Source organism: Thermobia domestica, chromosome 11 (genome assembly GCF_964235325.1).
Source record: "Thermobia domestica chromosome 11, izTheDome1.hap1.1, whole genome shotgun sequence".
NCBI classification, from domain to species: Eukaryota; Metazoa; Arthropoda; class Insecta; order Zygentoma; family Lepismatidae; genus Thermobia; species Thermobia domestica.
Window position 1 is genome coordinate 22,770,834 of NC_137464.1, and position 15,242 is coordinate 22,786,075.

The 15,242-nt window shown below is 34.1% G+C and overlaps 1 protein-coding gene across 3 annotated transcripts in view; it reads right to left on the reverse strand.

The window, feature by feature from the left end:
• Window positions 1-15,242, reverse strand: part of LOC145663978 (AMP deaminase-like) — a 134,398-nt gene that overhangs the window by 102,442 nt on the left and 16,714 nt on the right. For 2 of the 3 annotated variants that reach the window (XM_081730235.1, XM_081730236.1), the window contains exons 2-3: window positions 14,632-14,773; window positions 3,242-3,446 (exon numbers count right to left, since the gene is read on the reverse strand). In XM_081730235.1, the coding sequence (XP_081586361.1) occupies window positions 3,242-3,446; window positions 14,632-14,695 (269 nt within the window). In that variant the 5' untranslated portion in view covers window positions 14,696-14,773. Of the gene's footprint in view, window positions 1-3,241; window positions 3,447-14,631; window positions 14,774-15,242 lie in introns of those variants that run through there. The other variant, XM_081730237.1, reaches the window with a different exon arrangement.

Genomic DNA, 15,242 nt, shown 5'->3' on the forward strand with positions numbered 1-15,242 from the left:
ATGTTTATAATTGTCAAGACTGAGGTAATTGAATAAATGAATTGTACCAGAAATTTGAAACTTCAAGTACCATTGCTAAAGGGACTCAGATTCTTTCATTAGTTCCAAAATTATGGACGACTAAGAAAATAATTGAACCATTTCAAACAACTGAGTATCTCGTTAGTGCATTAAAAGAAATGACTCACTCAGAAGATATAAGTACAAACAATGGTTTCAAACTGATAGAATCCAAATAGAGACAATTATTTAAAAAACAGACGACTACATTGAGATTTTTGTAGGAAAAAAATGACAAATTAGCGCAGCATCACCTCATAGCCAAATCCCAGAGCGACTCAAATACACACAGTAGAGACTTTGGATGACAAATCATGTTTAATTATTGTTGATTTTGCTGAAAACTACTCCTGTATTATTCAAGATGACGTTCAAGAGTAGCACTGAACCAACATTCTACTCAACTGTGCAACATTCTAATCTTTTTAAATACAACATCCTAAGAGATCCTGTAACTTCAATTATCAAATGTTTCATTATGTTGTGTCAGTGATATGTTAAAGCACGACACAGTTGCATTTTATGCTTTCCAAGTTATTGTTTTGACGTATGTTAACTAGGTTTTTCCTCAGAATAAACGCGTTATCTACTTTGGAGATGGGTCAGAAACCCGATATAAAGACTGTAAAAAAAACTTCATAAACTTGTGCCTGCATGAGTGATTTTGGACTCACTTGTGAGTGGAACTATTTTGCCACAAGTCACGGCAAAAGTGCTTGCGATGACATAGTTGAAACGCTGAGATGTCTAGCCAGACATGTTAGTTCACAGAGTCCACTGGATGACCTAATTATTACTGTGGCCGATTTCTTCGAATTTTGTCAAACTACAACCAATGTCAAACTAAAACCAACTATAACCAAAAGCTTTTTAATGCTGAATATGTTGGAAACCTTCGTCCAATACTTCAAACGAGATTGTAAAAGCCTAACGTTTCAAGAGATTCTTGAAATTCACCATTATGAACACATCAGCCTGTTGAAACTTGAAGTCAATCGTGTATCTTCTTCAAAGTCGTGTATCTCATTCACTTTAAATACTTGATCATAATCGAAAGACATGATTCTTTTCATGTGAGAAATTTATTGCGTGCATTTCTGAAGAGAAATGATGGATTGGAAAAATTGTTGAGAAATCACAAGAACATCGTGACTAATGTGAATTTCCTTCATCCCTATTGACCCACGAAAATGTTTTTCTGGCCAAAAACACCTGACACAAGCTAGATTACATACGAAAACTGTATCATTAATATTGAAATACCCAGTATTTCAACTAGTACTCGTAAAAATTACAGTATTTCTGAAAAAGAAATATAAGCTACTGAGAAGACCTTCTCTGAAATTGGTGAAAAGAGATCTTAGGCTCAATGTTTCAAATTGCTTACAATCAACCAAACATGTAAATGTTACAGTAGGACGTCGATAATCCGGACGTCAAAAATCCGAACGCGGTCCCTAGAAGCTAGTGACAGTACACTAATTGAGTTTTCTTTGTGTGAAGTCAATGTTTTTACAAAAGCTCGTTCATATATAATTATTTGTCAAACATATTTTTATTTTCCCTTAGGCCTACAAAAGTTAAGTTTTAAGCGTGAGTTACAAGAGCAGCGTAATTTAATGTACGAGCAGGTTCTTCAGAAACATTAAATGTAAATAGTTTTACGTACGATATTGTAATTACTGTATGTACTGTATAACCACTGTATCGATAAAAGAGCATGCCGTACAGTATATTTAAGCCTAAATGGCATTTTCCTGGTCGTTTTCGAAAATCCGAACTACCTGTGGTCCTAATTAGTTCGGATTTTTGACGCCCTACTGTATTTGTGTATTATATAGCGATAGTTCACTATTGTTGAGAGCTTCTTTTGTTAAATCAAACAGCACTATATAGGTTGCGTAATAGGCACATATTGCTTTAAAATAACTTTACAAATTACATTTAAGGAAGGGTTTCTACTTTTTTTTTTTTTTTTTTTTTTTTTTTTCATAAGAGCCATCAACTATTGTAAAGGAACATACTTAGCCATGCAAGTCGTATTACTAGAAAATTAAATAATATGAGACTTGAATTTTTTTCCTTCAACATATCAAAAAACACTCTCCTAGTTTTTTAATATGATAAACAAGAATACCAGAGCTACTTATTTTGAAAATTCGAGGTTGATGTTAGGTGGGCCTTTTTCAGAAATAATTAAAAATTTTGACATTATTTTTTTGTTGTTTTCTCTTTGATGCTGAAATTTATATGCTTACTAACACTGACACTGAATCCAGCATTTCAGGGCACTTTATCACTGTGACTAAATTAAAGCTGTTTGCAAGAATATTACGTCCCTTTTTAGAACCAGGTTTGGCTAAAATACCATGCTTCTTACAGATCTTCTGAGCTTTACGAACGTGATACTCGGTTGTTTGAAATGGTTCAACATTTTTCATAGTCGTCCATGATTTTAAAACTTATGACAATCTGAGTCCTTTCACCAATGGTACTTGAAGTTTCAGATTTCTAGCACAATTCATTTATTCAGTTACCTCAGTCTTGACAATTATAAACATTTTCAACACGAAAAATTGGAAAAAAGTCATTGGAAATTTGGGGGGGTTGTGCAAAAAGTGCTTAAGTCCGCCCTCAACTTACATTGTGTCATAATTTGTTTTTCTTGAACATACCAAAAAACACCCTCCTAATTTTTTTTTTATATATGTTAAAGAGGAACACCAGAGCTACTTATTTTGAAAATTTGAGGTTGGGCTTAGGTGGGCCTTTTTCAGAAATAATTACCAAATTTTGACATTATTTTTTCTTCTTTTTTTCTCTTTGATGGTGAAATACATATACTTTTAACCCCACTTGAGAAGTTTATTTGTAGAATGTTTTAAATGCTACAAATTCTAAGAATATTTTAGTGAAAACCATTTTCAAATAGCTTCAATATCTCCAGAGATCTACAAGTTTCAGTACTTTAAGTCGAAGGCTTTTTGCACAAAATCCCCAAATTTCGAATGGCTTCTACAGCAGTCCCCTTTGAGGTAGAGCTGTAAAATATGATAGGTGTGCTATGTTGGAACACCACAACATATGTACAAAATTTGAAGAAAATTTATAACATATGAGCCACATTTTGGTTTCAAGTTTGGTGATTTCATATGGAATGACCCAGGCACTATTTACTTACAATTCTTCATTCTGCATATGTTTGGATAAGCTGATGAAAGTACTTATATACAAATCCCAATCTGGGCACTGAAATACTTTCTGTCCCGAATCGTCTTCAAGGAATAGTATCCCATCCTTAGGGTTAATGTGATACGGTGACTGATTTTGTGGAACTGCGTCTTCCCAATTTATCCTTTTACTAACATCCGTGTACACCGGACTAGCTGCGAATGAAAATTTAAACGGTGGTGAGCTTTATCAGAAGATAAGCCTTTCAAAAAACGCTATCAACTAATACTACCGTAAGACTAACTTTGCACCAGATTTACGGAATTTTCAAGAAAATCGCATGTAACTTACAAACCTAATGATTTAAAACACTGTATCTTAAACATATAGGGCCTTATGCAGAGTCGTTCCGACGCGTGATTAGTGCCATGCTAAAGAGTTAGACAAACGCATGTTTCCTGCAGTAGTCAAGCCTTTAGTATGACGCTAATCATACATCAAAAAGACTCTGCATAACGTGGATCATAGTTAAATATATAAGGAAAGTGCATTAGTAAACATTCACTATGACCGTAGTTATTGAAATATAAACTTTAGGGTGTTGGAATGTTTTGCATAACATACAAAAACGTATGTTCAACATATGAACATAATGTTTCTCTGCAATGTTTTTCCTTCAGTATTTATACATTTCATTTCCTACACAAAACTGCATGCAGCCTACAAATATTGGTACCGGTATCAGTATGCATTTTCTGCTTTCGGTACAAAAACACATTCTGATAGTTTAGCATATGACCCACAAAAATGCTCACTCAGGAACAGCAAAAAAGAATGAAAGAAAGAAAGAAAAAGAAAAATCCTCCTGATCCGATTTACCTTGGTTGCTATTTATGTCCAAGAATATCATCCCAAACATAATCAGTGGAATACTTACGGGATTTAGGGCTTACAGGCTGAAGCCCGCCCAAGTTGCATGATTTCTTTTATTTAAAAAAAAAAAAATAAAATCCAGTGTTAAGTCATTTCTATGCATATAAGCCTCAATCCTTCCCCTCACCACCACCACCACCAAAAGTCTAGTGATTTCTAAAAAAAGACTAAGCTTTTGTGAGTGAAGCCCCTCTCAAACTATTTTTCTGGATCCGCCACTGTTCGTAATTTGTTTTCCAACAAGAAATCTATTCCGACATCTACCTAAATAGGAAATTTACCTAAAATTAGAAGGTAGGAGGTACCAGCAGTAGTAATTTTCCATTTAAGGGGTTACTTTGGACTGGTGCAAAGTGTCCCCGATTAGAAGCTGAAACCGCCTTTTCCCAGTTTTATTTTATTTTATTTTTTCATTACTTTAAAACGTTTCACACTTCAATTTCAACTATTGCTTCGAAGTCCCATTATACACAGTAGTATTCTACGAAACTAACTTAACTTTCAAGGAAATTCTTTTAGGTGATATCTTTCAAATTTTATCGGCCTTTACAATGACTGCTTTCCGTATCTCCACAACAAATCCTCCGGGTAACTAGAACTGATGTTAACTGCCAACATTATAGCCAAAATATAGTTAGATGTTCTATCTTACGGTCGTAGTTGAAACTTCCTCTTTACAGTTTATGATTTTACTGACAGAGGACTATGCAACTCTTTTCATATTTTGTGCGAAGTTACCCCTGAAGTGCAAAGTAACCCCGTCTTAAGGTACCACTACTAACGTTATTATTACTATTATTATTATTAATAACTCGTCTGCGACCAGCAGGGGGCTTCTCCCCAAGACCTCTGTCAAAAAAAAAAAAAAAAGAAAGAAAAAAAAGGAGGGAGCTAGAGGTATAACAAATCGTTTTTATTCATTGTCTTAACGCTAAAGTAAATAGAATCCTGGCTGAGATAAGCACTTATAACAACACCTTTTTCCGGACATTGAAAAAAAAATTTAATGGGTACAGTCACTTATAACAAACCTATAGTCTGCATAATTACTCAAAATCAATGTATGGGTAAAAAAAAAAAAAAAAAATCAGGTTAGCTTTAGAAAAGAAAAAAAATGAAATTATTATCTATTATCAGAAGATTTTCAAATTCTTGTTGCCAACCAAGAATGAAAGAAGAATCAACATTGTTCAACTTAAATGGTACTTTACAAAAAAACGAAGAGTTAGAACTGTATAAGTTTAAGTTTATAGATTGTATTCGAAATCATAGAGTCAAATTTTCATGACTATTTTATTCGTGCCATTTGTTAACAATTACATTATAACAGATCCAACAAAAGAAGTGTCATTAAACATTTGCCTCCATCGCGGTATCTCAAAGACACTTTATCGACATTTTATGACATTATGTTATTGCAGTGGTTTAACATATCTAAATTCTCACACATATTTCGTTAAAACATATAGAAACTCATTACCACTCAAAGAATTGGCGATCCATCCTCTCTACTTATGTATTTACAAAAGAATTTTTAATTGGGCGTTCATTGCTCATAATATCCCTGTCATTCATCAAATAAAATGCGAATATAGGCCGTATCATCGCTACTACATTTTCATTTTCAATTTAAAAGTAAATAAGTAGCATCATATATTACTTCACTTTAGCCTATACATCGTTCGCATAATACGTGTAATATGACAAGCACTACTATTAATGGAAAATGATGTATTTACAAATGTCAAGCGAGAAAAAAAAAAACTACATCTACTCGACAGGGTCCAAATATTAGAACGCCTTTTTAAGAACTACTATCACTTTAACTTATTATTATTTTGTTCACAACTAATTAAACTTGAAGAGGGATGGATACGCATAAGGAATCATTCTACTTGAGAGTAGCAAGTTGAGAAATATTCCAACGTTATCGGTTTCCGATGAGGCAAATATAATATATGTTTAATAAGTAGGCACAAACACTTAATTTCGCACCGTAATCATGGCACGTTCAAAACAAACATCTACCTAAACAAACAAACAAACAAACAAACAAAAAAAAAAAAAACATAGCATGAAGTGGTATTTTAGAAATAATAATATCGAAATCCGGAGGTATGTCCAGAGTAAAGTTCTCCCGAATCGGCACAGACCGATTATTCGCACTTATATCATGATACGATATCAACATCGAAGGACACGTTATTTTCGATTTTTCCTAACCTACAAGACTAAATATATGGTGCAAAGCAATATGAAAAGACACACGGAAGAAAATTTCAAATTACTAATATATATTACGAGACACTATGAAAGGGCACATGACAAAATATTAAAAGGCACGTTCAAAGTACAATTTTACCGACTTTACACGTATTGAGCATATAGAGATGTATCACAAAATAGTATCAAAGAGCACACGACAAAATATGGAAAGCACGTATACAGAAATATATCACAAAATAATATCAAAGGGACACATGACAAAATATGGAAAAATACGTTCAAAGTACAATTTTTACCGGCTCTACACGTACGAAATGGAACTTTTCCCTAACCTACACGAATGTATTACAAATATGACCTTAAAAGGACACATTGATATATAAAGGCACTCTCAAAGAAATTTCATCATAACGTTTACAAGCGACATACATTACGGAGCAATATTAAATCAAATGAAATGGGTTACAAAGCACTTAAAATTCTAACCTAGCCATCAAACTATCTTCTGCCATAATACGCCGAATGCACAATAGAGGTCCGCTTCGAATAATATTTACCGTATCATTTAGATATGGAATATTCATAGGTGCGTTCACAGTAAAGGTTTTCCTAACAAAACAACATATATCACACTACAATATAAAAAAAGGCACGTATTAGATTTAGAAGCACGGATAAAATCAAATTTCCTAACCTAACTGACATAAATATTATGGGACACACATTTAAAATTTAGATCTAACCTAACCTACAACAAATATTTCACAAAACAAGACACCGTTATGGGACATAATTTAGCAATGTGTTTAAAATAACCCTACCTAACCTAAACATTCAAAAAATCTCAGAGTACAGTACTATTGAGAAGTGCGTTCAAAGTAAAGTTTCACCATAATATCAACATACAAATTTTCAAGTTCACGTATCAAACACATAAGATTTAATAATTCAATCATACATGCTTATGGCATGCCGTATATGTATATGAGTGGATAACGGTGATGAGTATGGAGACGCGTAACGCCCTTCGGTTTAGTTACACATACGGATTCTTAAGAATTCCATTTAGCAAACTGTTATATTGTTTATGAAAAATAAGAAATGGATGTTACCAGTTTCTTCGAAGTTCCCACAGAATTGTTCCACGGGTTCAGCTAGGCTATCCAACCTGTCTGTGTGAAGAGTCGACACCAATATCCCCGGATAGTTAGATCCACATAATACCATAGCAGGATGTCGCTCTACAAACCGACGAGATTAATTTCAACCATTTATACCTCCTGGCCCATCACTTTAGGTTCCTAATGATGGCGGAGGTAGCACTCGATGGCCTTTGTCCAAAAGAAAGGTTAATAATAAATTTTCTCTTCAGTCAGACTCCTCCGTGTCTCTTTGTTCCAAATAGTAGTTTAGGTTTATTCCAATTATCAATTTAGACTAGGTTGACTTCCGGATCTTCACTTTTGGTTACGAAATTTCTACATTTAGAGGAGCGACCTAGGCCATCGTCTTATACGTATCGAATATGGCGATTCATTGCGTCATCTTACACTCGTAACCAGGCCTTGATAAACGCGGTTTTAATATTACATAGTCGACTACGAACAAAAACAAATTTATATCCCTTCTGTTACAATACAAAACCCTAGTCAAATAAGTAGTTGTTTTATCTATTAAATGACATCTTCTGATTATTAGAAATAATCATACAATGAAATTTTTAAAACTCACCTAGTCACTTCTCGGAACTGTTGACTATTGCTATAGTAACCACCGTTCCCGCTGTGTGGCAAAAACGCCATTTGCAATTTAGCTGCACGTATAGCGAGTCAAACGCCCTCTTGCAGTAATAGCCAGAATGATTAACAAATGAACGCCAGAATGATTAACAAATGAACGACGTGTAGCAACACAACTGAATAACAACAGCAATTGTATGTTAAATCATACATTCCGAAGCTGAGGGAAAATACTTCTATCAGGTAAAGTAAAAGTATAAATTAAAATTTAAATGTATATTAAGCTCAGGGTTTCTTAAGGCCAACATACAACAGGAGTGAAATTATTACGGTAACGCGAAACAGTTGTAAATAAACACTTATCAATTATCGAAGTAAGATTATTGGTATGTTTTGCATATCTCATAAAATTAATCACATTTGTGCCATTTATTTTATTGGCAACGGAAACAAATTAACATTAGAACGAATCTCTAAAAGCACTAGGGTGCAGTATCACAATACGAGAACCAACTTTAACGCTGCATAAACAACCGGTAAACATGAAAATACGGGAGCCAACTTTAAACAGAATGTAAGCAACCGATAAACGGTCGGTTACATTTTTCCCGGCGGCTTTAAGAAAAAAAATTTTTTTTAACTACTTAAAACATTAACATTTTTTAATGACTATTTAAAGTCTTTTAATAATTCTTCTCTCTTTTCTGGAGAGCAATTGAACAATTTCACATTTGATAAACTTTGAGTCGGCACTTCTCTCCCCTCCAAATCTTTTAAAGAAACGGAGTTGTGATGTACTTTCGTCACAACAAAAGGCCCTGTGAATACAGGCATGTACTTATGTGTGACCTTCTTAAATGCGTCAGACTGAAAATGGGTTTTTACCATAACCAAATCCATTTCCTTAATTTCAATCACATTATTTTGCGACTTTCGTTTCCGTTTGGATAATAAACGGGGTTCCACTTGAATATGCCGTTTTGAATTTTCTATTGCTTTCAATTCAGAAGGCCATGGAAATTTTTCTCTAAATCTATCAGCAGCCGAGAAAGAAATGAACACCTCAGCAGGCGTACATCCAATGGTACTATTATAGGAATAGTTTAGTAGATCTTGTGCCACCTTTAGCACTGTTTTCCACTTAGTGTGGTTATGGCTGCACAATAATCGAATAATTCGATTGAGTTCTCGATGCGAACGTTCCACTATGCCATTTCCAGAAGGGTTGTACGGCGAGACCAAAATATGTTGAATTTGGTGATCATTACAGTAAGTCTTCCACGTGTTCGAAAGGAACTGTGGGCCCTGGTCGGATATGATAAAATTCCGATAAGGGAAGAGGTAAAAATATTCCTTTTCTAGCGTCCGAACAATCTCAGCAGCTGTGGCAGTCCTTAACGGTAAATAGCACAAAAATTGCGAATAGACGTCGACAATTGAAAGGATGTAGTAGAATCCATAGCTACATGGCAATTTCCCCACGAGATCGATGCATAATTTGGAATGTGGCTTATCTGCCTCAATATGCAGACCCTCACGAGCGATGATTCTATTTGAGAACTTCGTCCGGGTACACAATTCACAATTATTGATGAAATTTTGGAACGTACGTTTTTGTCCTTTCCAGAAAAACAATTCTTGAACTAATTTCAAACATTTGCTAACACCAAAATGCCCCGTTTCATGAACTTTCTTAATCGTTCTCTCAATTAATAATTCCGGGATTACTAGCAACCAATGTTTCGTTTTTAAATTTTGAATATAGATCAAATTATTCACTAGACGAATTCGAGATTCAACATTGTCTGACATTTTCGCCTTTAATTCGTTACAGTACTTATCACCCGCTTGCATTTGCATCAACTCATTTACAGTGAACCACGTACTCTCATCATAACAAATAAAATTAACATGATACTCTTCAGGTTCGGCAGGGAGTTCCGGAGTATTGCGACTCAATATGTCGGCTATTTTATTGTCCACTCCCTTAATGTGCTCGAACCGAAGATCGAACCTTTGCAACTTTAACAAAATTTTTGTGGTTCGGGGATCTAAGTTCTGCAAGGTAAAAGCGTATGTCACTGCGCTGTTGTCACAATGGACCGTAACTTTTCTACCTAAAATATAATACGAGAAATGCTCGCATAGAAACAGTACCGCTAGCAACTCCAATTGAAAAATCGAGTAAGAAACTTCATACAGTTTTAATTTTCTGCTCGCATACCCGATAACCAGAAGTTCTCCAGTATCATCATACTGAGCCAGATAGCCAGCTAGATTTTCTAATGACGCGTCTGAGAATAAGTGAAACGGTTGGTCGAAATTAGGTTGACTGAGCGCTGGAGGCTCACTCAACAATTCTCTCAATTGTTGAAATCTATTCAACAATTCCTCAGTTAGACAATATTTCTTGTCTTTCTTTAACAAATCGAAAAATGGCGCTGTTAGAGCGGCGAACTGAGGAATGAATTTTCTTCTCCAAGAAAGAATTCCTAAGAAGGACCGAAGTTTCTTCTTAGTTTTCGGTATCGGAAAGTACTTTATCGCTTCGTTTTGCTTGGGATTCGGCTTTAATTCCTTCCCATTCACAATGTGTCCCAAAAATAAAATTTCAGACTTGACGAATTGACATTTCTTAAAATTTAGTGCTAAATTTCCAAAGGTTAGAATTTCAGAGAGTTTTCCAAATGTTCAACATATTCGTCGAAATTGGGTTTGCACTAAAACATAACAGATCATAAAGAGAAGTGAACCTAAAATAGTCGGACCTTCATATTTTTAGCTATAAATACCGGTACACTGGAGGAAAACTATCTTTTCCCGCAACCGCATTTTAAATATACACTGGGCACAGGTCGATCTTAACCGAACGAAAAGAAATTTTGAACAGGTTTGCCAAATATTATAATTTAGATGGATTCTGTTCAGCTCCTGTGTTCAGGATACATTTTATTTATATTAACTCCAAAATATTGTTTTGAGGAGAGAAGTTCAGTCGAGCAACCATCGCTTTCCTTTAATGACGACTGCTCAATTTGTTTTCCCGAATTAAGACCAAAATGGCTAACAAAATGGGAAACCTTATTGTTATTATTGTTCTTGCTATCAACCGACTCCGCTGCAACAGAAGAATATGGTGGATTCAACTAAGATATGACCGTAGTCACTATCGGTACGTTTGAAGAAAACGAAAATGTGATCACTGAATTCGAAAGGAATTAACTAACAGGTAGGTTTATACCGTTAAATTATACATTTCCGGTACCACATACTATACTGGTACGTAGAAAGAGAAAACAAAATTCTGAATATTCAAAGTTAATTCTAACAATCCTTTTACTAAAAAAAAATATCCTTTTTCGCCAAACAGAAAGTTTTTTTTTTTTAAGTTGAAATTATTATGCCCACTGATCAGAGAAACTTTAGTCAACTTGCCACTCCTTTACAAAATTTCAGTTCTTAAGTTAGATAAGGCAACTAAAAGAGAAGTTTACGAATCAGGAGTCTAAGTCCCCATTTTGTTAGTGCATGTCTATTTAGAATATTTTACCTCCTACGTTATTTATAAAACATCATGAACATAACTTTAACTAATAAAAGCACAACGAAAGAAAGAGAAAACAAAATTCAGGGTTACAATTTCAATTGTAGGAGGAGCTAATACAGGCGGTGAGATCTTTGCCTGTCTTATCCTATGGAGTGCTTCTAGCCACTTCCAACAATATTTTCCAATTAACATACGTCTCCGCCCCTGGCTAGAGCAATTTCCGACTAACCACATAAACATTTTAGATCTATTTACTTTAACATCCATAAGCAATATCAAGTTAGGTTTTCCTATCTCCTTTCTCCCTTTTCGAGATCTACCTACTCTTTTGTCATCAATGCAGAAAGAAATATCAACGTCATCACGTATATAAAACTTTATAGTCTTCGCTCGACTACCATTCGCTACCCTATCATATGAATTATTTTTATAATCTGCATACATCCAAGAGCTATGCTTTACGTTATCATGCATTATCTAGGGTTCGCATAACAAATATTTATTGACACATATACTATACCTACTACTAAACACTAAATCTAAACCTACATCTACATCTACCTCATCATTAGAACAATCATCAGTCTCATCATTTAAATTATCATTATTAACATTTAAATGAGACATAAGTTCTGGCGCTCCTAATGCAGCCGTATCATCTTGCGAATTATTATCTATCTAAGACATCACAAAAATTATTTTTTGCTGATTGTAAATCTGTGCCTTCAACATTATCAGTTTCACATAACCCCATAGCTCTGATTTCTAGTTCGTGATTAGCGATTATAGTTTCAACTTCTTTTCCAGGAGTCAACGTTGATGACATTTTATACGATCCTTTATGTTCCAATTCTAGTTTGACAGTGGATAAATCTTCCTGTACATTTAAAAGGGACTCTTTAATTGTAACAATGTCTACCTTTAAGTCATTCTTGTTAGCATCCATTTTATTATTCATAACAGACATTTCAGTTCTCAAGTCCTTAATGATCCCAATCAAAGTTTTAAGTAATGATCCCCCACCAATTTCAATTTCGGGTACACCTTTCCTTTTTGGATTTCTCATCACGGGTTGCTCAATTTCTGTGACTAAAGTATTGTCTAGTTTGCAATCAAAACAAACCCATTTATTGTTAGTGGTACATAGCACTTCCTGTTCCTCATCAGGAATGTTCAAACAACGGATGTGGAACCATTGTTCACACGTTTCACAGCATATGGATACACTGTCACTAGAACTGTACTTGTTTTCGCAACACTTAAAATGTTCGGTAGAACCATCTACACTAAGAGTTTCCTCACTCATTTTTCATTAATTGGGTCACGCGTCTAATAACTCATCATCGTTATATCCACTCATTACTTTACATTTCATCTCAGTTTTGCACACAAAACAATATTTATAAAATATGTTAATACATATCCTTAGCTAAGGGTCGCCACTTATAACAAATCGTTTTTATTCATTATGTCTTAACGCTAAAGTAAATAGAATCCTGGCTGGGTCGCCACTTATAACAAATCGTTTTTATTCATTATGTCTTAACGCTAAAGTAAAAAGAATCCTGGCTGAGATAAGCCACTTATAACAACACCTTTTTCCGGGCATTGAAAAAAAAATTTAATGGGTACAGTCACTTATAACAAACCTATAGTCTGCATAATTACTCAAAATCAATGTATGGGTAAAAAAAATCAGGTTAGCTTTAGAAAAGAAAAAAAATGAAATTATTATCTATTATCAGAAGATTTCCAAATTCTTGTTTTGTGGCCAACCAAGAATGAAAGAAGAATCAACATTGTTCAACTTAAATGGTACTTTACAAAAAAACGAACAGTTAGAACTGTATAAGTTTAAGTTTATAGATTGTATTCGATTCTTAAGGCCAACATACAACAGGAGTGAAATTATTACGGTAACGCGAAACAGTTGTAAATAAACACTTTGAAATTTTCGAAGTAAGATTATTGGTATGCTTTGCATATCTCATATAAAATTAATCACATTTGTGCCATTTATTTTATTGGCAACGGAAACAAATTAACATTAGAACGAATCTCTAAAAGCACTAGGGTGCAGTATCACAATACGAGAACCAACTTTAACGCTGCATAAACAACCGGTAAACATGAAAATACGGGAGCCAACTTTAAACAGAATGTAAGCAACCGATAAACGGTCGGTTACAGAGGCTCAGGAAACTTCATGGCTCAATGAGGAGTTGAATGGAATGGAATGAAAAATACATCTGATATTGGCATCATACTAATTTTCCTATTCCAGTTTTTCTTCAAGTCGTCAAGCATGATTTCATAATTACATAATTTAATTTTTAGTACAAGACAATACACCCCACTAACTACTATTTGATTGCAAAATAAACTAAGAATAGCATGCTTGTCATATTCTTATAGTTTATCATAACTGCAAATCAATCTTTTTCTAATTATATCGGGATGTGCATATGTATACTATGAATCAACAGTTTGTTGCTTTAGAATAGAATATGTAATTGTGACAAACAGTCAAGCTGTTGTCTCGAGTATTATACTCGGAAATTTCGCAAATCTCTTAAATCGATGTAAGTTAAATTAAAACACAAATGGTGGAATTAAAATTTAACTTTGCGAGCTCTTTCAGGTTTTTACAATATCTTTAAATGATAGCTTTGAAGCTAACTTATGCTTTATGGATATGATCCTAAGATTGTTGAGTCGTTGTCCTGTTAAGTTTCTAAAGTAATTTTTTATGATCTTTTGTTTGCTAAAACTCCTTGCTTGCCTTATAGGGAAAACAAATATTTGCCAGTTTTGAGCCTCCCAAATCCGGCACCCGGGCCACAAGCCCCGTTTACCCCCTCCCCTTAGTTACGTCACTGGAGTAATTTTATGCATTGTATAAATTAGAGGAAAAAAATTACTTTTCTTGTACAAGAGTGCACGCATTATACTTACTTGCTTCTCCTTCTAAACCTTTTGTAAGGTCTTGAAAAACACTTCTGTCTATCGTGTGCGACATTTCTTGTGCAAACACTGCTCTGAACGAGCAGCACTCAATAATGATGTCCCGAATCCTTGAGGCTTCTTCCGAATCTAACTGCAATACAAATAATAATTATTGTATAATGTAAACATATTATTATTATTATTATTATTATTATTATTATTATTTGGCCCATCATCTCATAATATCTATATTCCAAATTATTCCACATGTCACTAAATACAGGAGGGTACGCAGAATTTATGATAAATAAATATAAATTGATACATAAATTGATTACCATTTAGCGCGGAATTATATTTCTACTCCAAACATCATTTCCATTATGATTAGAGATTAGTTAAAGAAACAAATATAAATTACAGTTTAATAAAATTGACTCTAATCCTTTATTATTTATTGAAATAGAACACAACAGATAACACGTCATTTTAGTAACTCTTTGTTTGAGTTATTTCTGTTAACCTAGCTCCTGGTAACACGGAAAATAAAGAAGTAAAAGGTAGGATTGGCAAAGACCAGGTTTTCTCAAAAAAAAAAAAAATTAAACCTTTATATATAT